The sequence below is a fragment of the Monopterus albus genome, unplaced genomic scaffold, assembly GCF_001952655.1.
Source record: "Monopterus albus unplaced genomic scaffold, M_albus_1.0 scaffold166.1, whole genome shotgun sequence".
Lineage (NCBI taxonomy): Eukaryota > Metazoa > Chordata > Actinopteri > Synbranchiformes > Synbranchidae > Monopterus > Monopterus albus.
Window position 1 is genome coordinate 638093 of NW_018128046.1, and position 24933 is coordinate 663025.

General features: G+C 41.0%; 2 protein-coding genes across 2 annotated transcripts in view; both read right to left on the reverse strand.

The window, feature by feature from the left end:
• Nucleotides 1-5375, reverse strand: part of agmo (alkylglycerol monooxygenase) — a 46147-nt gene extending 40772 nt beyond the window's left edge. Inside the window, exons 1-2 of the mRNA XM_020615562.1 lie at nucleotides 4942-5375; nucleotides 1249-1379 (exon numbers count right to left, since the gene is read on the reverse strand). Of these exons, the coding sequence (XP_020471218.1) occupies nucleotides 1249-1379; nucleotides 4942-5061 (251 nt within the window). The 5' untranslated portion in view covers nucleotides 5062-5375. The remainder of the gene's footprint in view (nucleotides 1-1248; nucleotides 1380-4941) is intronic.
• Nucleotides 5376-8822: 3447 nt separating this feature from the next.
• On the reverse strand, nucleotides 8823-17441 carry meox2a (mesenchyme homeobox 2a). The gene is made up of 3 exons (XM_020615576.1): nucleotides 16791-17441; nucleotides 12393-12565; nucleotides 8823-9665 (listed from the first exon to the last, which is right to left on the reverse strand). The coding sequence occupies exons 1-3, from the start codon at nucleotides 17341-17343 to the stop codon at nucleotides 9447-9449; spliced, it is 945 nt and encodes a 314-aa protein (XP_020471232.1). The 5' UTR covers nucleotides 17344-17441; the 3' UTR covers nucleotides 8823-9446.
• Nucleotides 17442-24933: the final 7492 nt, after the last annotated feature.

The window sequence follows — 24933 nt, forward strand, 5'->3', positions numbered from 1 at the left end:
TGGTGGAGACGCTGTCTAACACGTTGCTCCAACATCTCCCATAGCTGTTCACCTGGGCTGAGACCTGGTGACTGGGAAGGCCACACATCATGGTCATCCTCATCAGACCAGTCAGTTTTTCAGGGTTTCATTTTATTTCATTTATCATCTCGGATGTCAAATACAGACAGTATTTGACATCCGAGATGATAATGTTGTAGCACTCATTTATCCAGGGTTTTCCTTTCATTTGTCACCCCTCTGTATCTTTTACTGTATACACAGTGGTGGAAGAAGTACTCAGATTCTTTATTTACGTGAAAGCAGCAATCCCACAGTGCAAAAATACTCAGCTACAAGTAAAGGTCCCGCATTAAGTACAAAAGTATTAGCATCAAAACTACTTGATACTTACACACTTAAAGTGCTAAAAGTACTCATTATGCAGAATGGCACATTACACATCAATGTATATCATATTATCGGACTATAACTCCTGATGTGTTATTGTGCACATCACATTTAATGTTGCAGGCAGTAAGGTGGAGCTAATGTTATATACTTATAACATGAAGTACTTTACATACTGCTGGGCATCCCCACCAGGGATGAACAGAGTCTGATGATTATTCTGTGTTGTGTTATGCATCTCATTCTGAAAAGTAACTAGTTACTAAACTTACCAAATAAATGTAGAGTACAAAGTACAATATTTTTCTCTAAAATGTAGTAAAGTTGAAATATGCAGAAAATGAAAATAAGTAGAAATAACTCAGCATTGTATTGTACTTAGGTCTTTGAGTACAACTATATACTGTATGAACAAACATCAAAGGTCAATCCTCCAACCACAGCTGAATCTCAAACACTTTGATGAGACCACACGCTAGAGCCGTTTTCCATTTCAAGGGCTATGTCTGTGGAAGTCCACATTTCAAGACAGAGTACATAATGATGAGGCAGCGTCTGTTCTACACTGTACAGTACAGGAGGCAGCACAGATAGTCTGCCGTCTACTGTAGCAAAAACAAATGAGTATGAAACAGATCTGGCTGCATTATGAGACGCAAACCTCTGCACTGTTAATGTTCTCACCCAAGTGTCAAAACCAGAAAGGCAGCTGAGATAAAAATAAAATGCTTAATAAAAAAAAAAAAAAAAAAAAATCAAGCAATTAAATCCAGCAACACATTAACTTTGTCTGGTACGTCACACACTACTACCATCCTGCCATATCATGCAGCATGATCTGACGGTGTAAATGCTCACTGTGGGAGTCTGGAGATCATTCCAGCAGATAAGGAGGTGAGTCCATCACTGATGGTGACCACCGAGGTTCCTGTCTTCAGCAAACCCACCACCAGCTCCAGCAGCATCAGCCCCACAAAGACAGGAGTGGCCTGCATGCACACGCGCACACACACACACACACACACACACACGAAGAACCATGATCAAGCAGTGTTACAAACTGTGAAAACAAAACGGTTTCAGGTCCACTGTTGCTTTTACCAGTCGTATTGAGCCTGAGTATTTATTTTGGCAAATGAGCTAAAAGTTTGCCAGACTTTGATGTTTTGTGATCCGTGATGTTTGCTTCACTGTATGAGGCTGGAGCAGCGGGTCTAACGCCACGGTGTACTGGCAGACTGGACATCACAAACATTTGTCTCAGCAGAACTGCTCTGGAGGTAGAAATGAGCTCAATGGTTGAGTTAAACATTAGGGCTGCAGTTGCTATGGAGAATAAGCCATTAATCACAACTGAAGCTAATTCACAACGTTCTGTCACTAAAACTGGAAACAAATTGCTGTACCATAGTTGTTAAATTCATCCAACATGAATCCATAACAAAAAGAAAAACTGCATTTACTGTATCTTCAATTTTTCACAAATCATTACTAACTGGAAGTTTCCATTAACGCAAAAACAACTGAATTTTAATCTCACTAACTAGATGGTTCTCACCAAAATGCTTCTTGCTGCTGACACTTGTGACTTTTGCATCAAAGAACCAGATATTTTCCAACACTGTCACTCATTTTTTGTGCCCTTAATTGAGCCAGGATTGTTTGATGCCTATTCAAGCGTTGGAGGTGCTACCTAACATTGCCTATGCAGAAAATGAACTTCACTTGTGGAACCGTGCTCTCCAGAAATAACTTAGCCCACTTTGCAATTCTATATGTGAACACATGATGTTTAATGGTCCAAATCACCAGTTCTTGAGGTTCTATTTCAGAATAGGTACAACAGTAAAAGAAGAAATCAGCACTGTGCAGCTTTTTAGAAGCTGGTAACAGTTGGCTGCTAATAGTGCTAGAGACATCTCTTCGACATGTTTAATTTAAAAATCCATCTTACTATATTAGAAGCACCTAATGTGGTACAAATGGTGCAACCAAACAGTGGTAGGTCTCTAGTTCTAACTGTGCTGGAAACATGTAATAACCTGTTAATGGGTCTGTCAAACATGGAACAAATTAGTTAAGGACCCGGATAGCAAACAGGTCACAAGTGCGACCCGTGTTGGCCCTGCTGGTTAGCTTCAACTTGAAGCCACTCAGTGACCAATTGACTGCAGTTGTAACTGGGACACACATGCCCTCATCAAGAGCAAGAAGTGAGGAGCGTGACAAGAGCGCAGAGAAGCACATCTGCAGGTGGTTTGGGAGAAAGTGTCTCTGTGTTCATGTGTGGATGGAAGTGAGAGCAAATGTGTGTGAAAGTGTGCGCACATTCACATGTTGAGTGCTTCCATTTTAGCATGCAGGTGTGTGGTGTGTGTGCACGAGCAGAGGCGAGAGCACCTCCAGGGACCTGTGATCACATGCGAACGCCCCAACATCTGGCAGCAGAGTGCAGAGCTGTGGCTAACAAATGGATTCGCAGCACAGGCGGACCGCCCCCAAACCCGCTGAGAGAGAGAGAGAGATTATCGTTCTGGACGTGTCTGAACTCAAACCTTCACTCTTTTTTTTCCTCTCCTGTCTAGCAGATGGTTTTACCTCTGCAGCCCTGACACCTCAGGACAAAATTCTTAGCAGAGCAAGCTGATTGTCATGTTGTTCAGAAAAGAAGACAGGAGTTTTTTTTTTTACATAGCATCTCTGGACTTTTTTTTATCAGTGTCTCCATTTTTTTATCCTTTCTCTATTTCACAAAAATGTTTTTTCTCTGTCCCCCTTTGCAATGTTTTTATCTTTTTTTTATAGATTTCATTAAAAGCCTGTTTTAGTTTTACACTTCCGCACACTTGAAACTCATGTTTGCTGTGGCATTTAATAATCTTATTATTTTCTTACATAGAACAAGACATGTGTGGACCAGATGTGTGTAGTTTCCCCAAACTGCATTTTTATAAGGTCACAGATGAGAAACTTTGGCTGAAGACATGCCAGCTGACAGTACACTTTTATCGCTGCTGTCTGACAAACACATTCCCATCGCAGAATAGTTAGCAACAACCCCCAAACAGCAAAATCAGAAGAATGAGTTGTTTTGTTTCTAATTCATTTTTCTTGTTGGGATCACAGAGTACTAGTTGTGCACGATAATCATTGACATCACAAAATGTAAACAGTGTTGAGTCGGAAACTGTTCACACACACCATGCAAAATGTTATCGCTATCAAAGCCTGCAGCAATAACAAATGTGTTTACTCATGTCTGGCAAAAAAAATCCTGCTGGGAGGGTAATTGTTCTCCTCCCCTGATGTGCCCCATAAAACCTTGTTGAACCTGCCCCAGACACTCACTAGCCATAATAAAAGGCAAATGAGACACTGTAAACATAGAGCAAGAAGTAGAAGAAATGTACAAAATTATTAAGTGCATTTAGGCTAATGCACTTAAGCAGTTTCAGGCTCTTCTTATATTTCACTCCAGGCAGCTTAGAGTACGTTACAATGTACTGACATAACTGTGTTTTCATTTATAAGTGGGGTTGAATCTTGAACCTCAATACTTCTAGTGCTGACTGAAATGTGTCTGTTGTAGAGTATCAGAAAAAGTCAGGCTCTGAAGGCTAATGTTGAATATCTAGTCAGCTTGGAACATACAGTAAGTGTTTTCATTACCAAGCAATCTGCTGATTATTTTCCCAAATTAGTTGATTAATGATTTGTCTATATAATGGCTGAACATAGTGAAGAATTACCATTAGGATTTCGCAACAGCCCAAGGAGATGTGGAGATGTGCCTATATGCTTGAAACAGACTGAAACAATTAATTATCAGAAAGTTGCTGAGTATAGATGTGCTGCTGTGAATCACACACTCTTGGTTTTCTGTTCTAGGAGAGTCAGACTACAACCTCACAAAGAGTACAATATTTTTTGCTGTACCATTTAGCACAAATTTCAAATTTAAAGGTCCTATATTTGTACAAATACACAGCTTTTGTTGTGCACTTTGAGGCTGCATAAAAACAGTTCGGTGAATAATTACAAGGACTGATGCTTTTCTGTTCTAGAGGAGGTAGACTACAATTCCACAAAAACTGAGTAGTTACACTGTACCATTTTAGAGAAATTTGGGATTAAATGTCCAGTATATTTATAAAGACATACCCTTTGTTATGGACTTTGAGGCAGAATAAAAAGATATTAGCCCATAGTTCTGGGCAGGGAATGATAAGTATGTCTCCTAGAAGTTATACTGTATTCCTTTGGAGAATTATCACATTAAATGTCCTGTATTTTTTGTATTAGAAAATAGTTTTTACTGATTTTGAAGCTGCATAAAAATCAAATGCTCCATATTTCCAAAGAGGAACTGATATACATCTCTTCTAAAACAGTTGAACAACAACCTCACACTATTGCCATATCATTTTGGAGGATTGTTAGATTAAACGCAGTGGTGTTGCGCACGGAGCAAGGAGGGGGGGGAGTCGTCTGACGCTTAAACAAGAAGTCATCGCATTCATTACAAGCCATTAAGAAGGAGGGTACACCCACCTGCTGCACATACCGAGGAACATCTTCTACTTTCTGAAAAGATGCTTCAGTCGGTGTGAGCATTAAAAACATGGCCCGAACTTCGGTGAACATCGAGCTGGGCACCATAGCTTCAGCCATTGCCAGCACTGTAATCCCCGTTGTGCTGCAGGAGACTTTCTGTTACCTGTACAGGTAGGAGACTACCAGCACGCACGGGGGACGTTCCTTTTAACTTCTATTCTCCGGTAAACCGCCTCTTTCGCTTTCTCAAGTTAACTAGGTCAGTTACGTAATGGAGCACAAAGCAGAGCAGGAGCAAACTTAACACTGACAGGATAAGCTTGATAGATTATGGCGGCTGCAAGACAGTTTCTGTGAAAATATGACCTCAGATCCTGCTTCTTATGCACAGTAGGAAGCGAACCGACCTTTAGTCGAGAAAATATGATACCTGTCGCGCAGTCCGTGTCGCTGTATCTCGCGAGAGTTTGCCTTTATACTCTTCTACAGTATGTATTGCACAGTGAAGTTTCCTTGCCAGCTAAAGTCGAGATAATCATGTGGGGGGGTGCAGGGGTTGAATTATACATTACATTTGTGTTGTTCTATGCTGTGTGTGGGTAATAAAAGCAGATCTGGGATAAACAGCCTGACTCCAGTGTCATTCCTTGACAGAATCCCTTGAGCCCACTAGCTCGCCATGGTATAAAGTACTCAACAGGGCCATAGCAGAATTTTAGAACCACAAAGTTCCCCCAGCCCCCTCTCCCCCACCTCCACAGGATTTTAATCAGCTTCCATTTTAACCAAGTGTCATCAACCATGTCATCTGTACAGTAATCTCCTTTCATTTAATTAGACAAAATTTACAACAGCAAATCAGAAAAAGCTGTATGTAAAATCAAAATTAAAACTGAAAATAGTGGTCTGTAAATCATCCTGTATTACATTGAAACAATACAGCAGCACATTATTTGATATGATACCTCATCAATTTTATTCTTTGTTCAAAATAAACATGCATTCATTCATTCTGGACTGCTGGGCTTGTGCTCACCAACACAAAAGTTAGATCTAGTTCAATTTTCACGGCACCAGGCAGGCGCTGTGTTAATCTATCACATACGAGGGATGATTGGGACGTGGATGCCTTGTTTACCTTGGTTAACATGAGCATTCACTGCTATTCACCGTCAAATTTGGGCCACAGTTAATGCACCATAATGATACAGCATGCATTTTTGTCCGTAATGGATATTAAACTGTTTTTTATCTGTCAAGGCTGACACACTGGTGGTAGAATTGGTGGTAAGATAGACCGGGCTAGGTTAGCAGCATGATTAACCAAAACAAAATGCAAACGTCTGGGCTGTAAACATGAATGAAGCCACTCATGACTCATCACAACATGGCCATATCATACACGTCTAAACCCCCCCCCCCATACCACCTCACAAGCCAACCAACCAAGCAGCCCCTTGTGTTAAAACACAGCCGGAATTTGCATTTTTTTTCTGGCTCAATGTGAATGTACTGTTATTGTCCTAATTTACATGTGCACCTGGTCCACAATATTACTACTGTATATGTCAGGCTTATTGCATTGATGGAGATATCACCTAGGCCTAGTCTCCTGGTCAGTAATATGACACAGCAAAATAATGTGATAATTTACTTGGATGTTATGCTTTTGTGTATAATTTCTTCTTTTTTGTTCGGTTCTTAGTTGTCTATATAGTCTATATGGGATTGCCCCTAAGCCAATATGTGGCTGTAGGTTCCAATGGTTTGTGGATTTTGTTCATGAGAGCTCTCCAAGTGTGAGTCTGATGCTTCTCCAATCTGTTTGTCCCATGTTTTCTTTGGTGCTGACCACTGAATTCTCCACTGGGTGGCTTGTTCCCTCCAAAGTAGTTTGTGCGGTAGTTGGTTTCCAAGCATTCTGCAAACATGCCCAAACCATCACAGTCGCTGTTTTTGTATTTGTTCTTCTGTCAGTGGCTGATGGTTGCAATGCAATCAAATAGTTCTGTTACAGAGATGCTCACAGAGTGAGACTTGAAGAATCTGTCATAAGCATCACATTTGTAAGACCTCGTGTTTGTTCAGATCGAATTTGAGCATGATTTTGAGCATAACAGCAAAAAGAGTAGACCCAAGTGCAGGTAACCAGGCAGACAGGAATGGCAGAGATGACAGGTTTACTGAATCCAGGCAAACTAAATCAAGGATCTTGTGGAGGCTGGAAGACAGTTGACAATACAAACAATGACAGAAGTTCAGAGGAACAAAAAAGGCAATGTCTGAAAAACTAGCAGGAGGCTACAAACAGGCAAACAGAACAGACAGGTAAACCAGTAACTGAGGGCAGGTGTGCAGTTGAGCAGGCCAGAGTCAGGTGACCGGAGATAGTGAGAAAGTCCAGGGATATCTGTAGGCTGGACTATAAATCAACATGTATGTTGTAGGTACCTACAACAGGACATACTTGCACTGAGCTATAGCCCAAACAGATACAATGTAGAGTCAGTATGAGGTCATGCAGCCGATATATGTCATTTACATCCTGATAGACACTGCAGCACCTAATGTTTGGTCCAAATATCATTTAATGTTAACAATAGGGTTACGGTCACCCGGGAGGAGCTCAGAGTAGAACCGCTGCTCCTCCACATCGAGAGGAGCCAGCTGAGGTGGCTCGGGCATCTGTTTTGGATGCCTCCTGGGCGCCTTCCTAGGGAGGTGTTCCGGGCATGTCCCACCGGGAGGAGGCCCCGGGGAAGACCCAGGACCCGCTGGAGGGACTATGTCTCTCGGCTGGCCTGGGAACGCCTCGGCATCCCCCCGGAGGAGCTGGAGGAAGTGTCTGGAGAGAGGGAAGTCTGGGTATCTTTGCTTAGACTGCTGCCCCTGCAACCCGGTCCCGGATAAGCGGAGGAAAATGGATGGATGGATGGATGGAATAGGGTTCCATATTATTAACTCATTTACTTAGTAGGAAACTAAAATAAATGCAATTCTATAGTTTGGAAAACATACTGGTGTTCAGAGACCTTAGCCCAGCTTTATACAGTCCTAATACATCAGACCCTCTGACACAGCAGGTTTGTCACACATGAATTTAAGTGCACGTATTAAGTTTAGGACAAATGTGCTTACTGTTTTAACATTAAGAATCAAGAGTCAGACAGCAGTTGGTTGCTGCAGGTAAAGTGAAGGCCATATTTGCAGGTGAGTGCTGTGACTCGTATATGAGTAAATTTACAGTCTGTGTAACTGGGCTAATATTGTGCACAAGTTAGACTGTTAAGGCCCAGTGGAAGGTGAAGTAGTAAGCGCCCTATATATTTGTGAATACTTTGCATTGAATTACAGTTGTAGTGAAAAAAAAGGATCATATTCATTCTGTGGGTTGCTCTGTGGGTTGCTCTGGGGGAAAGGAGACAGAATATTAAAACCATGCCATGTGAAGCGGCTCCTCAACAAATTAGAATGCACAATCACAATGTGGTGAAAGATGAGATCAAGTCACAAAATTATTTTCAACTGGATTTTGTAACAGAATCCGATCCTTTGTGGGTTCTCTCTCCTAAATCTTGGCAGGAGTCTCGACCCTCCCCCAAGGCAAAGGTGAATTTAGCATGCAGCCCCATCACCATGCAGCTTTCTACACTCCCCGCAATGTTTAATTCATTTCAACTTCACTTCATGAAACATAAATAGATCAGCCTGGATTCATGTGGCTGCAAAGATGGAAAGACATTATAAAAGCATAAATTCCATTCACTACTGGTTAAATTTTATTTGACGTGCAACTGTCCCTGAAAAGATATGATAAAGTACTTATTTCAGGTTTTCTTTGTTTACAAATTGCCGTGTCCAGGCAGAAAAGTGTTGACTGTCAGTGTTTTTATTATTGCATGAGCTGGATAGTGGGGGTATAAAATTATTGTTAAGGTAAGACAATACTGAGAATTATTTACAGATCATTTATATTAGCTAGGCAAATTTGATCTCCTGGCACTTGATTTGATCAGTAACTCAGTTACACTGTAATTTACATTTTATACAATAGAAACTGATTGAGGTGCAGGCTGTATGTTCAGCAGTGCAAATCAAAGCTTGAGCCTGCGTCTCTCAAAGCACAAAACATGGAATGTTTACAACAGTTCGACCTAATATGATTTCCAAAATGTTCTGTATTATTCAGTGAATTTCTGTAGCCAAGGCATCACATTTCAGTAAGTATAAGACTCCTTTTCTTTTCATATATGAAGGCCATTTTTGACCATTTTGGCAGTTTGAAATATTTCACCATCTTCTCATCTCAGTTCTTGAAAACTTACATTTTGCCTTCACAATAACTGGTTTTTCTAACCCACGTCATTCCGCAGTACATTTGTACACTTATTTAGCATCGTTGTATGACGATGGCGAATCAGCAAACAGCAGCCCTTTTAAGGACAGTCCTGAGGCAGAGGCAGGGCCTTTTCTCTGATGGGGTGGGGACGAGGGTCTGTGCATCATAAGTGAGCATGGTCAGAGCTCTGGTCGCTGTCATGACTGTCCTCATTGGCTAAGGAGTCCGTTGAATGATGGAGGGCTGCGATGCCAGAGAACTCTGATGGCAGCAGTGTCCCCTTTTTCACATTCACTAGTTCTTTCTCTCGAGCTGCTGCTCCCTGTTGGCCGCCCTTCACTCTTTTCCACTTCATCCTCCTGTTCTGAAACCACACCTTCACCTAGAAGCAGACAGAAAATGTCCAATTTATTGCTCTTAAAGACAGAGAGAGCAGGCACAAAAAATAACCAAGAAGCAGTTAGGAAGTCTAAATACTTGACAACAACTTTGTCTAAAAGTTGTGAAGCTATTTCTGCTTATGAAGCAGCATTTGTGTGTGCCCACTCTGTTCCATCTGCCACGTGATGGCTACTGGTTTTTCCCTGACTCAACAACCTCAACCGTATTTACATCTCTCGGACTGATGATTAAGCTGTTGCTTAAAACGGTTGACACGTCAAGTAGCAGCAAAAGCTTCCTGAGTGTTGACACACTGGAGAAGGTGGAGGAGGGGAGAGGCTGAGCTCAAACCCACCTCACCCAGGGTGGGGTGGGTTTATTTTTGGGGCTTGTCATTCCGAGGGGACAGAGCGATCACGTGGTCAGGAAGTTAGTTGACAGAAATATTTTTCTTACACATTGTGCTGAGTATCATCTCTGGTTCTTTATAAGCCTCTGATCACTCACTGATGAAAGGCTCTAATATCCAACCAGACACTGAAGCCTCAAGGCTTCTGTGGACAGACTCACTAACCCACACAGTACCTGCACTGCTTGACATTACACCTACAGTAAACACTAAATCACAACACACCTGAGCTCAACATCTATTTGAACCTTTGCACATCCACTGGTTCAAAACTTGTTATGCATCTATGGAGCACAAACTGGCTCCATCACTGTTACTGCATGGAACACACTATACCAAGAAACGCACAAGTGATGATAAAATACATGATTAAAAGAACACTACAAACACTTTATTTGTGTGATTTGATTTGCTAGTCAAACAGTGTTTAGACATCTCAGTTAAAGCTGGACTCAATTTGGTTGAAAAGTGCCTTTCTAGATGTAGGTTAGTCACAGAAAAGGGTCCAAAGCAACATTCGTTCTTCACCAAAATTTAGCCCAGATTTAATCTCGACCTTTACCCATATAACATCTACTGTATGCTTATTGAAGATACTTCAGTCCTTTTATTTGCCATGCTGGTTTAAACTCTCAGCCTACGACAGCAGCCCCTGGAGCTTCACCTCTGCTATCTTTGAAAATACTTCAGTTTTCATGGCAGACAAAGACATACTGTAAAACCTCAATCGGTTTTCTCCTAACAGCTCATGCACCATAAATCAAGCACTTTGGCCTGTATTGCCAATATTTATCTCACTATCTGCTGTATTTTCCCTCATAAAAACCCGAGGTCACACACACAGTCTATGCAGCATGGGCTAAAGACATTTCATACACATTTTATGATGTTTGGAGTAACCTAAAGATTAACTACAACAGCCTGGGAGAAGCCTGAAGTGGAATTATGGGGCCAAACTTTGTGCCTGGTGGCCCCATGGAGTTAATGGCATTTCACCTGATGTGATGGTATTTTTATTTTTCAACTTTGCAAATGTGAAGCAAAAGCAGAGGGTTACTTAAAAAGTTTATAATACATTTGTTAGTTTTCATGTCATAGTTTCCAGTTAGTAAGAAGTTACATGCAACTGTGCAGGTTTACTGCTCACACTTAAAACACATCTGCAGAGTTTCATTCACTGGGGGGAGATTCCCTTAGTCTATACCATCAGTTTAGCCATGGCGACACTAGTGGAGTTTTTGCTCACTGTGTCACATCCAAATGGATCAACAATCTACTGAGGCTGCAGTCAGAGCTGTTAATGCCATGTTGATAGTGTCATGATGCATTTACTGAAGAACAGAAGTGGTGGAACAACCGTTTCTGATGTTTTTTTGAGAAATTCATACATCATATACATTTGAGGTTTGCTCACTGACAGTTAATTTAAATAAAGCTTATGACTTTTCTATGAACATTAATTCAAAATTAATATTTTGTGTGTTTCATAAATGTTTAAAAGGAAGGTAACAGGAAAGGAGCCATTTGATATTTGTTTCACTTGTTTTTTGAGGTGAGAAAGGTTTACTAGAATCATTATTTGCATTTATTTAGGAGATACATATACACAAATGTTCATAAGAATTTTTTGTTTGCTTGTTTTTGTTTTGTTTTGCCTGTACTTGGCTTTATGCAATCATCATTACTTTTTAATTTAGCATATTACGTAGATACAAACACAAGCTATAAGGCCCACACACATAATTTTTCGATCTAATGCATGTCCAGCACCTGAAAATGTTATGGTATACTCATTTCCCACTCCAGTCTGTTCTTTACATTCAATCTTCAGTGTATCACACTGCAAAATATTACTGGCAAGGTGTCAGCTAAGTGTAACTTTCAAACTGGTGTCAGAGAACAACAGGCTGTATGATGTTTCCTTCCCCCAATCATTTGTCTCCTGTTATTTATTTCATGTGCCTGCGTTTTACAGTGCCTGTAACATATGGAGACCAATTTGTGCTTTCAGGGGTAGTGGGAGAAAGGAAGTGACTTGCTAGACAGAACTTCCTTCAGTCCGTCTCCCTGCCTCGACTGTGTCCCGCTAGAAAGAATAGACAGGAACATCTGGAATATGATAGTCCCGTCACACAGCCACATCTGGAGCACAATAGCCCCTCACACTGAAGTTGCAAAAACACAGTAGCAAGCTGAAAAGTCTCCTCCTTGTCCCAAGGTCACTGATGTTTTCACAACATGGTGTTAATGTGTTAATTGTGGGGGATTCAGTAATGTCTGGACCCAGGGGGAAACAAGCAGTGATGGGTAGGAACATACCTGTCTTTCGGTGAGGTCGAGGTTGACGGCAATCTCATAGCGCCTTAGTCTGGTTAGGTAGTTGTGGTGGGCGAACTCAGCCTCAAGCTCTCGGATCTGCTCCTTGGTGAACGCCGTCCTTTCCTTCCTGGGTTTGCTGCTCACGTCTGACTTGTAATTCCCATCCTGCGACTCTGAAACCAAACACAACACAGGTTTCTGTTTCACTCAGATTTATATGCTACAAAAATAAAAGTATAGCAGATGTTACGTGGCAGGTGGAAGTCGGCAGGAAAGAGGCGAGGTAGGAAAAATGGTGCTGTCACTCACACTTTACTGTTCAGTCATTGTTTATGAACACTAAGTGGCTGGAAGAACTCACAGGCAGCTGTGCTGTTCCAATAAGCTGCTTTACACTGTCACCATGGATATGATGTGACTTGAAACCAATCTGCTGCTACAACCTTATTTCTTTAAAACATACGACAAAACCTGAGGCTATAGACTACCTTTTTTTTTTCACCTTTTCTTTTTTTAACTCAAGCATTTCTTCATTTGGTGGCTTTCATTTTTTAAATCATTTGATTCACATTGTTTTGCACATCTTAGAAAGCTATTAAACAACAAGAAGTATGTCAAATCATAAGGTGAACATTCCTGGGCTAGGATCTTTAAGAAAACACCATGCATTCTTAACATAAAATATTACCTGATAACAGAACAAAAAGCACAGTGGGGGCAATTTAATAATGTAGTAATGAAAATGAAAAGTACATGTGAGTACCAAATGCAAGAAATGTCCTTGCAACATTTTTTTTTAATCTTAGATATACATATTTAAAAAAATGTAATCTCCACTTTAGCTCATCTCTCCAGAAAAGTACTTTTTCTTTTGGAATTTCCACAAACTTTTTGAAGAAAAAACACGTAGTTCTCCAAAACTTTCCTATTGTGTGCAGCCTTTGTGGTTTCTCTGCTGGACATGCTTCAGTTGCACGTTGCACTTGAAGGCAGCAGTGATTGCATGCTAATTCATCTGCGGTCCAATTCTGCTGTGTGTTAATCCAGCAGGCCTGTGTCAAGCCAAACTGTAAATAGTCCTGCAGCTCAGAGCCAGACCCCTAGACGGTGCGAAGCCTGAAGCCACGTCAGAGCAGAAACTGTCTTCACCTAAGAGTTCTCCCTGGAGGGACCCTTGTTGGGTCTGTCTTTCTGCCAGAAAGATCTTCCTTCTAATTAAGTGTATGTTTTTTCAGAGCAAAATAACTCCCTTGAGAGGCAGAACAGAAGAAGAGAAGTAAATTGAAACTGCTCTACAAAAGTTATATTTGTAAGGCAGTTTTAGAGCCAAGGGCAAACAAAATAAACATATAAACTGTAAGAATTCCCACATGAAATTTTACAAAATGAAACAGATGATTGCTTGACCCGCAGCCTGGGTCTGGCTCCCCCCTGACCTTGTCTTTCCCTCCCTGTAATTTCAAACCGAACGCTCCAAACTGTGTGTGGCTGATGGAAGCGAGAGTTCAGCATATTTATCCACTCTCCCTCTGGTAAACACAGACATTGTGTAAAGAGAAATAAAAGAATAACACAAGCAGCTGCTTCAGACCAGCGGGCCTGGAGTTAAAACCAGCGGCGGGCTTTTATGACACAGCCACTACACCACAGCAATTAGGTCCCCGCTGTAACTTTCATCTCTCCATAAAAAAAGGAGGAATAATATGAGAGAAATACACGCACCCAGACAGGGCACATCATTTAGGTTTCCCAAATGAGCTCAGTGCAGCAGGACCCTCTCAAAAATGTCTCATTCTTTTCAAAGTGAGAATGGACGTCAGAAATGTAGTCACAATGGAAAACGGCATGCAGGTTGTTTGCTTACAGTGAAAGTTGCAATGCCTTAAAATTTTCCTTTGGTAAAATAATACTGCAGCAGCACACAAGAATGAAGTCAAATACATGAACACATCTGTAATGTTTTCCTAATTCTTCTTCAATGAAAGCTCAGTTGTCAGCGAGAGGTCTTTGGCACTTCACCCCGCCGTTTTACAACACCGCCTCAACAAAATAAAACTTCAAGTGCTTTTTGTTGTTCCGCACAAAAGAATCTAGTAACTTTTTAAAGATCGACCACTCCCTTGACTGCACTAGTCTTGGCAAATGCAACATAGGAACTCAGCAAAGTGCACCAACCAACACTCTATAGGGCTTCTCCAGCGGGCCCACAAAGAATGAGCAGGTTCCTCAGGAACCAGACATGCAATACTAAGGAGCGCCGTGGCCTTCCTTAGGGAAACAATCGCAACCAGGAATTAGACACAGAAAGTTGAGATATTTCATATTTGAGTCAAAGGAGGTAAACCTAGCATTGAAATGAGCTCTAAGGTTCTGCTGTTATTTCTGTATCTAAATCCAGGTTTTACCCTGGTTTCTAGTCCAGACGGCAAAACCTAATCAGGGCTCTGTATCACGCAACTGGCAGTGGTGTGATATTTAGACAGCTGATTGAGTCAGCAACCTAGTCAGCCCCAATAATTAGCATGATTGGTGTTAGCGTGGAGAGAATGCATGGTACATCCAACTCTTGTTATAGAGGGAAGGAGGACTCGCTCACTTTCTAAAAGGTTTGACACAGGAGAAAAGGAAATAGATGGCGTGCTGAATTTGTGCACTAAATATACCATTGTAAAATTTTGCATGTGGATAACAGGGCATTTAACACTGAAAGCTGCATTATAAATTTAGCACTATACACTGAAAATTAAGGCATCCAAGTTCTTGAAAATCTGTCGTTACATCATTTTACATATTCTATATTGAATAAATATTTTCTTTTTCAGCACATTACTATGACCGCTGGAGCTCGGTGAGCAATATGAACTTTATCTGCTCAGTCGCGAATCCTGTTATATTTTGCACACTTGAGTTCTGCAAACTGCAGCAACAGCCGACCTGTCAGAGGGAACAGATGACCTCTGAGATGACCACCAGCATCCTGAGAGAAAACTAATCGCATGTGATTATGTCAGTTGGTGGTAAAACGCAGGTGGTTCACTATGCAGACAGGCCTTTAAAAGGCTGTAGGGTCTGCGCTGAGGGCCACAGTCCTCAAATGGACCGAGAGAATGATGAGCACACTTTCCCTGGAAAACTAAGAACTCTCACTAAGATCACGTTCCCTATAAGAAGTCCTGTGACCCGACCCCAGCAGTCTGTCACGCAGTGATTGATTACTGTGGTGACTGCAGGTCGGAAATGTTCTGCAAGTCAACAGAGAGGTGTTACCTATATGATTACAATCCTAAAACAGGGGTTTGGCAATTAATGCGCCAAAGTTTTTATGTATTGTCATTAATAAGTTATACTAGTAAATGGCTGTGACAGGACAAGAAAGAGCTTTAAGTACAGGTGCATAATTTAAAGACCATCTCAGAAAACTTTAAACTGGCCACTGATTTTAAAGAGACCAAGATGGGGACACTTGCAGCTGCCTTAAACTACAGCTATAGCAAAGTGAAAAATGTTTCTAAGGCTTATGGATGTTACTGTACAAAACATGCAGCATGCCTGTATATAAATCAGCTAAATCTTTCTAACTGGTCTTTAGGCACATTTTAGATCAACAAACATGCTTACTAGGGATATATATGTAAATATGTACATATTTATCAATATGTAGTTGTTGGTCTTCTTGTTTTTATACTTGTTATTCTGTGTTTTATTCTGTTTTATTTGGTGCACATCGGGGGCCACTGAGCTAGTCAAATTTCTTGTATTTTAACAAACTTGGCCATAAAGTTTATGATTGATTGATTGATTGAGATATTGAAATAATTCATATTTCATGTAAAATAAAGCTATAAAATATCCTCTTTAGTGTTTTCACACTCAAACTAAAATGAGGCACGAGGCCCCCTTGTAGCCTTTTACAACCCATGACATTGATTCTTTGCTCTGTGCCTCACTTTCTGCCCTAAAGAGTGTCGCACCAAACCAGATGTGATTTTCAAACAAAACATGCCAGTTATGATGTGATCTTGGCCTCATTATGTCTGTTGCCTGCAGCCGCAACGTGTCAGCCGACACCTACAAACTGGTTTTCTCACAGTTCTTTGTTTGTTCCATCAGAGTCTCTGCAGTTATGTGCTGGTGAAAGATTTAGAACGACAAGTACAGATGTTTGTGTTATTCTTGAGTGCTGCTTGGAATGTCTTACAGTGCCGATACTTATGCAGTGATGTTTATCTAGTAAAAACACTGTTGGAAATGTCTCCAAACTATTTCAAATGAAGGGCTTTGTTGTGCAGTTTCTCAAAAACTGCTTATTTATTTATAATATTTGTAGTAAATTATGTGGCATTAGTTGTTCCAGTCCTTCACTCCTGGCTTAAAAGGTTTGACCTCAGCTCCTCTTACCTGAACTGTCACTTTTCCTCTTTCCATTCCTCTTCTCAGCCTCAGCAGGTGACAGAGTCTGTCTGCCAAAATCTGCAGGCACACAGGAGGCCCCTGTAGGGGTGCTGCCACTGCCCACACTAGGGGTGCTGGCGCACATACTGGGGCCACCAGGGTGGGCCAGGTCTGGGGGTGTGGGGCCGCTGTTATGGGGTGAATGAGAGTGCGGCTGGCAAAGACTGTGGCGTATGCTGCTGCCAGGTGAAGACATCTGTGGGATATGCCAAGATCCATGGTGCTGAGGCGGGTGGTGATGCTGCTGGGACGGCAAGTGACCCCGGTGGGGATGGTGGTGGTGCTGCCCGGGAAACAGGCCATCATCGGCCGGGTAGCTGGAGATAACGCAGGGCGAGGGTGAAGAGGTGGAGGAAGAGGAAGATGAAGAGGCCAGGTCAGGGTAGGAGACATGGTCCGAGCGTCCGTGGAGAGTCAAAGGTGACTGTGTGAAGGCGGGATGCAGGGCCTGTGTCGGGACATGAGTGCTCCGCAGGCAGCCAAACAGAGTGTGATCCATCGCACGCAAACACACACGGCCCTCCAGGAAAGGTGAGAATGGCAAGTGAAAAGTGGTAAAGTTACTAAATCTGCCAAAAACAAAAAGGCCACAAGCATATATCCAGAATGCTTCTCCTTTTTCCCCTGACTATCCCAAAACTTTTCCTTCAGTTAAAAAATTCAAATAGTCAGAGCAGAAAATAAAGTGTTTGGAAATGGGCGTCCTGTGGTAATCCGGAGCATGCAGCCAGTTGCCAGGCTGCACAGCATAAAGAGTTAGCGCAGGATAAATTGTGGCAGAGACTCTCAGATGTCAGGAGGAACAGGGCACTGGAGCTCAAGGCTGGGAGCAGAAGGAGGTTCCTAGGAACTGCAGAACGAGGGGAGCCGGCAGAGGGGAGGATATAAATAGGGCGTAACGTGAGAGGGAGGCTGGGTCACACACTGCATATGTGCTACTGACCACATACATATGAGCACCCTCCAAAAAGCAAAACACAATAAATCTACTATAAAACTGGCTTGGCCTCAGGTAAGAAGGTGATTTATTTTGGACTTGGATCTGATCTCTGGTGGCCATCTTTTGTTTTTCTCCTACAAGAAAACAGTCTGAATGGTTCATGGGTGGGGCTGGAGGAGGGGTTATGAAGGGAGGTGAGGGAGTATGGAGAAGTGGAAAGAGTTAACTCAGCATGTTGTCTCATCTTTGTCAGTTCTGACCTCTATAAATACTGTCAGTCCTGTGGAAGTAGACAAGGATACTTGTTGCTTCCATTAATGGTTTCTTTTGATTGTGATGCTCCAGTCAGTCACTGTGCTTCTGTGTCTTTAATGCAATGAAAATATGAAAAGTTGTATTATGAAATAATAATTAGAAGAAAATGTTGCAGTTATATTAGGGTTTTGTCATCCAAGTAGGCTACTTACTAGACATAATCTATTTTAAATCAGTGCAAGGAAACATTTTGTAAGAAAATTTTGTTTGTGTGTGTGTGTGTGTGTTTAGCATCAGTTTGAAATAAAATATCATCATCAAACCAACAAACACATCAATATAGATACAAGTCTGACTTTTGACACAAGGCCACAAAGTTGAAATAGCAGCCATTATTTCAAAGTAAATTTGGTCACTTTAGATTTTCTGCTAGTCACTGTAGCATTGGCCCGCAGTGAAAAAGAACCCTTTTATATGTCAACACAATGTTTTTTATTAAAATCATTTGTAACAGTTTGCGTCATTATTTGAAATTAATGCACATAGGCCAAAAAATAATATCTGTGGAGTCGAGAGTGAGCAGAGGAAAAATCCTGGAAATCCCCGAAGTTTATATAAGATGAAATATTTCAACCTCCCATGACTTTAAAATCCATCAAACATTCAAATCACACATTGTCCGTCCTCACATCAGTGTCTCGCTGAATTGGTCTGGCAATAAACGTGTCATTTGTAGAAGTGAGGGAAGAAGAACAGTTGGTAAATTGTCTGGAGTCAAAAAGACTGATCTTATTTTCTCATGCTAAGAGTCAGATAAAAATAAAAACAGATGTAAGACATTTATTTTCATCTCAAACTCATTTACACAACAGACGATACGGCGCTTAAAAAAGGCAAATAATCCTGGTCTGGATGGTTTCATGGGGACATTTTTAAAAAGCTGGTTTTAGTCCAAGCAGTAAAATCTCTCCGTTCTGACAGCTATAATGATAACATCATTCAGTAAATAAATACTTCATACCTCCCTCTAAATATCTGAATCTCAAGCTGACTGTCTGTAATACTGGTCACTGATCATAGTATAAATGTAAAGTATATACAGGTCAAATTAAAAGCAAGTACAAAACAGAATCACAGTTTTGAGCTGTCGGAGAGGTTTCATGGCTCCGACAGGTTTGAACAGTGGCGGGATCCTTGTGAACGACACACGCTGCACCACCGATGCTGTGCGCCGCCTGAAAAAGGAAATTAATTCCTCTTTGAGAGAAAATTACTTTAACAGATAGCATGGTGGAGGCAGGCTGAAACTTTGCTGCTGGAGTCCCCCCTCCCAGCACCAGTCCCTCCAAAGGCAGGAGAGGCAGCGCAGCAGAGGAAAAGCACCCTAGGTGAGTGAGTGTCAAACGCTTCTACTGTTTACCTTATAAATGAAGGCTATTAGCAGGTTAGCTGGGGCTAGGTATTTCCTCCGGGCCTCAAGCAGGTATTATTACACACACTCTGGTCACTGTATGAGGTCAGATTTCCTGGTGTGTGAATAAGGGAGTGTGTTTGTGTATGAAACTGGGTTACACTGATGTAGTTCCCACAAGTCCACAGAATATCTTGAAGTAGACTTGAAGAGTGCTTTATTCTGAGGAGCTCAGAATATTCATAATTAATAAACTAACTTTGATTTCAGGTGTTGAGGAGCAGACAGATTTTCACCAACCTCCAGCAGTGTGCTCTGACTCTGGGTAACTACAGGGGCCTTTTGTAAGCAAATACATCCTGCCTCCTGTACGACTTCCCTTACAGCTGGAAGACTGTATACCATCTCGGAACTCCGGACCACACTCGACTCTGGCCCAAAAAGGTTCGAACCAGCGCTCCTCCTTCCCTGGCCACGTGAGCCCTGCTAAAAGCTAAGTGCACCTGGCAAACTAATGTCTCATGAAAACCATAGTCTCACTTAATTAAAGCCTCTAATCCATCAAAACTGACAGTTTTCTCTCCAGATTTAGTCACTAAACCACAGAATTTAGGTCTAAAATCTAGCTTAATTTTTGACAAGAGTAACTCACTCTTCCACCATAGCTAACAACAGACCAGTCGCCCCTCCAGCCACCCACTGGCTCCATGTCTGTTACAAATGTACAAACCATTTCATTGCATTTTTCATCCTGATCATATTGTAAATACATTTATTTAGACTGAACTGGCTTTATTATGTCATCTCACTCTTTCTATTTTATTTCCAGTAACTAGGTCAATGAACTGCAGGACTCATTCCATTCATATTGAGACTGAATTAATAATTTAGATCAATAAATCCATCATATGTTTGCTTAGCCCAAATTAAGCCTGGTGCCATAATCTAACAAGGTACTGAATATTAAATATTAAATATTAATACCCATGTTCATAAAGTGTAGTCACTTCTGTAACATTCATATCAGGCCAGTACTGGACTTTTATGATGAAACCATGAGGTATCACCCAGGTTTGTTGCTCCCTTCTGAGAGCACTCTGGTTCCATGCATCAGCCATTCAGTGCATTTGATTTTCATTATAAATGTAATTAATAAATGATTCTCCTTATACATGTGTGCCCCCCTCTGAAGAGATGTGGTGCCTTTAAGAGCTACTAACCCTTAAATAATCACTGTGAGTTTAGATTCAGTGTAGACTCATCATGATGTAGAAGCTACTGTATTTCAAATGTAAAATCCAGTTGAATACTTGGATTTTGGCACAAAGCCTCAGAGACAAATCTAGCAGCCACCGGTCAAACCCAGTGAAATAAAGAGGAGAATAAAAAGAGGTGAGTAGGTGCACTCTAACACCATTCCCCACATGTTTGATCAGCCGGTTTTCCACACAGTCGGTAGACCTGCTGTGGCTGTCAGTCACACAGGCAGGAAGGGTTACAGCAAACACAGCTCAGTGTCACTATCACCAAAGCAAACATGCAACTACCACTTTACTTCTTTTCTCACATACAGTTAACGTCAACGTGGTCATTTAGTGCCTGCTCTGGGTTTGGCCACCATTGCAAAATAAGCAACTTTCACTACTGGGTAAAGTTTTGTCTTGTTGCTGCAGCAGTGAGTTTTTGGCTTCTGCTGAAACTAATGGAAAGGTAACCCTATCGAAAAGCTGCGTGCCCTCTGTGTTAGTGCAGCACAGGAGGCTTTAAAAGCTCCTGAAACATGAAGCAGCACATTTAGCATTTATAAACATTTAATATGAACTTTTTGATCACACTGTATAATGGAGTTGTAAGCAGATGATTGCATTTGTCAATATGCTGCCATAAGTAGATGCTACTGTATAAGCAGATATTGAACAACAACATAGTAAAACAGTTGTTGTAATGATACTGTAAAAAATGTGTTTTCATAGGAGATAAAACTGCTGACAAATACATTAATATACACTTAAAAATACCAGTTATTACTATATGTCTGTTTTTTGTTAATTACATTTATGTACTACTTAGAAATGATGAAGTGTTACCAAACTAGACACAATTTTACAAAAAAAAAAATAATTTGGTAATCCCAAAGTTCACACCTAATCTACAGCAGCATAATAGCATTGGAGTTTAAGTCTTTGATAGAATGCACTGAGCAGTGCGATAACAGTGTGAGAAGTGTGTTGTTGTCAGACCTGGGTGTGTAATACGCATTACTGCAGAAATCTTTACTGTAGCTTCAGAGGATAAAAAGACGTGCGTGTGTGTGTGTGTGTGTGTGTGTGTGTGTGTAATTATTATTAGACCTTTTCCGTTTCGTAAATTCTCCCACTACTACAGAAATATTTCAGAGAATACAATACTCGTAAGCCCTGAACTGCAGGATGTTGCTTTGCGCTAAAGCCTTTAACAGATGTTTTTTGACCTAACTTAAAATTTAAAGGAACATTTTTTGCTTTTACTGATATGAGAGTTCCACCTCGATGTGTGATCACGTCAGACAAATGCTGGAATGAACATTGCAGGAACCATGTAATATAAAACCTACAAATAAGATTAAGATCAAAAAGTTGCTCTTTTTTTGTCTGAAATTCAAATGTTCACAAAAATATTTTTTTGACAAGACACTTTTTCACACTAGCAAAAGTGAAATTTTTTCCTTTTTGTCTAAATCATCAAATAAAACTTTTTAAAACTGGGATCGTTGATAATGTGACAGTAATGGAACGATTGCACATGAATGATAAATGATGTTTCCAGGGTTTGATCTGTCACTAATAACAGAGCAGGGACAGGGACAGTGCTGTATAGTTGAGATGAACATGTGCGGGCGGCATGGAAACTGTCATCACTGCTCGTTTCCTTTCAAACTTCAGCCGCAGATTTATAGCAGTTGTCAGGAGTATTGTCCATACAGACACTAGCAGTGATATACAGTATGACTAAGTGAGACAGAGAGTGTTGTCTCTGCTTTGCAGCTTGATTACACGACGAGAGCAGCAGCTTCCTCGGGGACCAACAGCATGAAAACATTAAAGCAAATGGTGACAGCTTTGAATGCATTTGCTGTTCAGTTTGATAAGGACAAAAGCATTTGTGTATTTACTTTTCTGCCTCAGGCTGAACAGTCTGCTGTTTTCATAATAAAGAAAAATAAGACTCCTTTAAATTTTGGCTAACTTTTAAATACAGTTAAACAGCATTAAAGCTTTGACTTTTTTGTACCAAAAACTGTTTATTAAACAGAGTGGAGAGTTTTTTTTAATCACACTTCACTTCAACTTGAAAGAATTTAAAATTTATTTTGGAATATTAATGCTTTCATGGGAAACCTTACAGTGCCAATTTATGTAATTTGCTGTATTTTCACCTACAATAAAGGATAATCTAACAGCTATGAAAAGCAGATGTCTTTTGGTTTCTTCTGATAATTTTAAATTTAATAGGATCACTGTTCCAACAATAAGTTCATTTTCTCCCTAAAGAGAGATGTATAGCTTTCATGTGTCTGTGCCTTTAATCTCTTTTCCTGATCTTCTAACACACTTGCTGGTCTTAGGTGGCCATTTTTTTGTGTAATGGTCGTGGACAGCTGGGGTGAGATCACCATCTATAATGGGGGGGTGGCTGTTGCTGCCTGGTGCGATGGTTCCCCTCTGCCTCCAGCTTGAAGGCAGTGGAGCCTGAGTAAACATGTGTGATGCTGTGCAGGGCCCTGCACCGAGCCAGGCTACACCTCAAACAGCCCAGGGTCGCCGCACTAAAACCTCCATTTAGATCCGGTCTCCGCCAAAACCAAAAGCGGCAGTGGCTCCAGCCGGCCACGGCGCTGAGCCTGTCTCCTCCCAGACTAATTATGTAAGCGTTCTCCGTCATTTCTCCCCCTTCGTACTGGGAACGGGTGTCAGGCGGGGAACAACCCCAGACTCCTCAATTTGTGAACAGTGGTTTTTATTTGTTCGATCGGCTGTGAACCCATCATCAAACCGAACCCGCCCTGTTCCCACAACAATACAGCTCATAATGTGGCAGGTTCGGTCCAGTGGCTGTGGCCTGGCTCCGGACACTGCATCACCCCAGCCTCCTTAATGGTCCAGCTTCAACATGCTGTTCCAATAAAGCAAATCATTCAGAAGAATGAAGTCAGGCTTTTATGATTTAACGCCTCTCTTTAAATTACTGGGGGTTTCTGGATGATTCCCAGAGAATTTGTTCTGTTAAGTTACTGCAGCTGGGGGGTTGGGGGGGGGGCTGTTTCCTGACTAATGTTAAGTCACTGGGGCTGGTGAATCTCATTAACACTTATTCCAGGCTCTTCCATTTGATTTCTAAGCTTCACCACACAGTTTCAGCATCAGTCAGTGATAGTGTTTGATTTACGACCCTGTCTCCTAAAAATAACATTTACTGTATATACAACTAACCTGCAACAGTAAATACATTTTGCAGGAAACAGCAGGATTCCTTCTTCAGTTGACATTATAAGAAAAGGCTGTATTTGTGTTTTTGGCAAAATGTTAATAAAGACGTAAAACGTTCACCGATGATGTATTTCATTTATTTCCTGCTAGAATCTGCTGGAAGCAGCTACAGCATTAGTGAACCTTTTTATGGTTATATTTGGGGACCGGCAGCTCTTTGTTAAGGTTAGGCACGAGAGTAACTGATCGGTTAAGTTTAGGCAATATCATTATTGGTCGGTTAAGATTAGGCAATAGCAATAATTAGCATCTATAAATGGATCGGTTATGGTTAGGGTAATTGTATGGACAGGTGTTAAAAATTTATGGCTAAAGTGGTTAAGGTTAGGCACGAGAGTAACTGATCGGTTTTAAGTTTAGGCAATACAGTTATTGGTCGGTTAAGATTAGACAAGATTAGGGTTAGGGTTGGGAATTTATCTCGATGACTCAATGACTCTCCCCGCAGATGTAAATGAACATAAGTTCATTAGGATTTTAGGATTTTTTTAGTCATTTGTGGTGCTCTTTCTAATGGGCTTTAATGTTCCTTTAGTACTGGGTGGATAATAAGTCTTAGGTATATTTTTAGATGGTCTATTTTGTCAATAGAGTTGTACTACTCTGTTAGGTATTTTGAGAAGTTTTTGCCTAAAGGGCTTTAGTGGTTTTTTTAGTATTAAGTGTTAGGTCTATTTTAGAAGATCTATTTTGTCTACAGTGTTTAAAATTTTTTTAGGTGATTTGCAATATTCTATTCCAGTGGTTATTTTAGTAGAGGTTTTTGGGTTTATGTATTTTGTTATTTAGGGTGTTTAGGTTCAATGAATATGGCTTGTCAGATTTGTAGGTCCAGTGGGGAATCCCGTGGGCCCAGTTTTTCTTCACCCAAGCTTTTGTTTCATTGAAACCTTTTACTATTGGAGTTGTAAGAGTTGTAAGTTGTAAGAGTATATAGATAAAATGTGCTTTTAATAT

Coding starts and splice junctions, on each gene's coding strand:
- meox2a (XM_020615576.1), bottom strand. CDS start 17,343: ATGGATCACACTCTGTTTGGCTGCCTGCGGAGCACTCATGTCCCGACA. Junction 12,566..16,790: donor GAGGAAAAGTGACAGTTCAG/GTAAGAGGAGCT, acceptor GTTTGGTTTCAG/AGTCGCAGGATGGGAATTAC. Junction 9,666..12,392: donor TCGACCTCACCGAAAGACAG/GTATGTTCCTAC, acceptor GTCTGCTTCTAG/GTGAAGGTGTGGTTTCAGAA.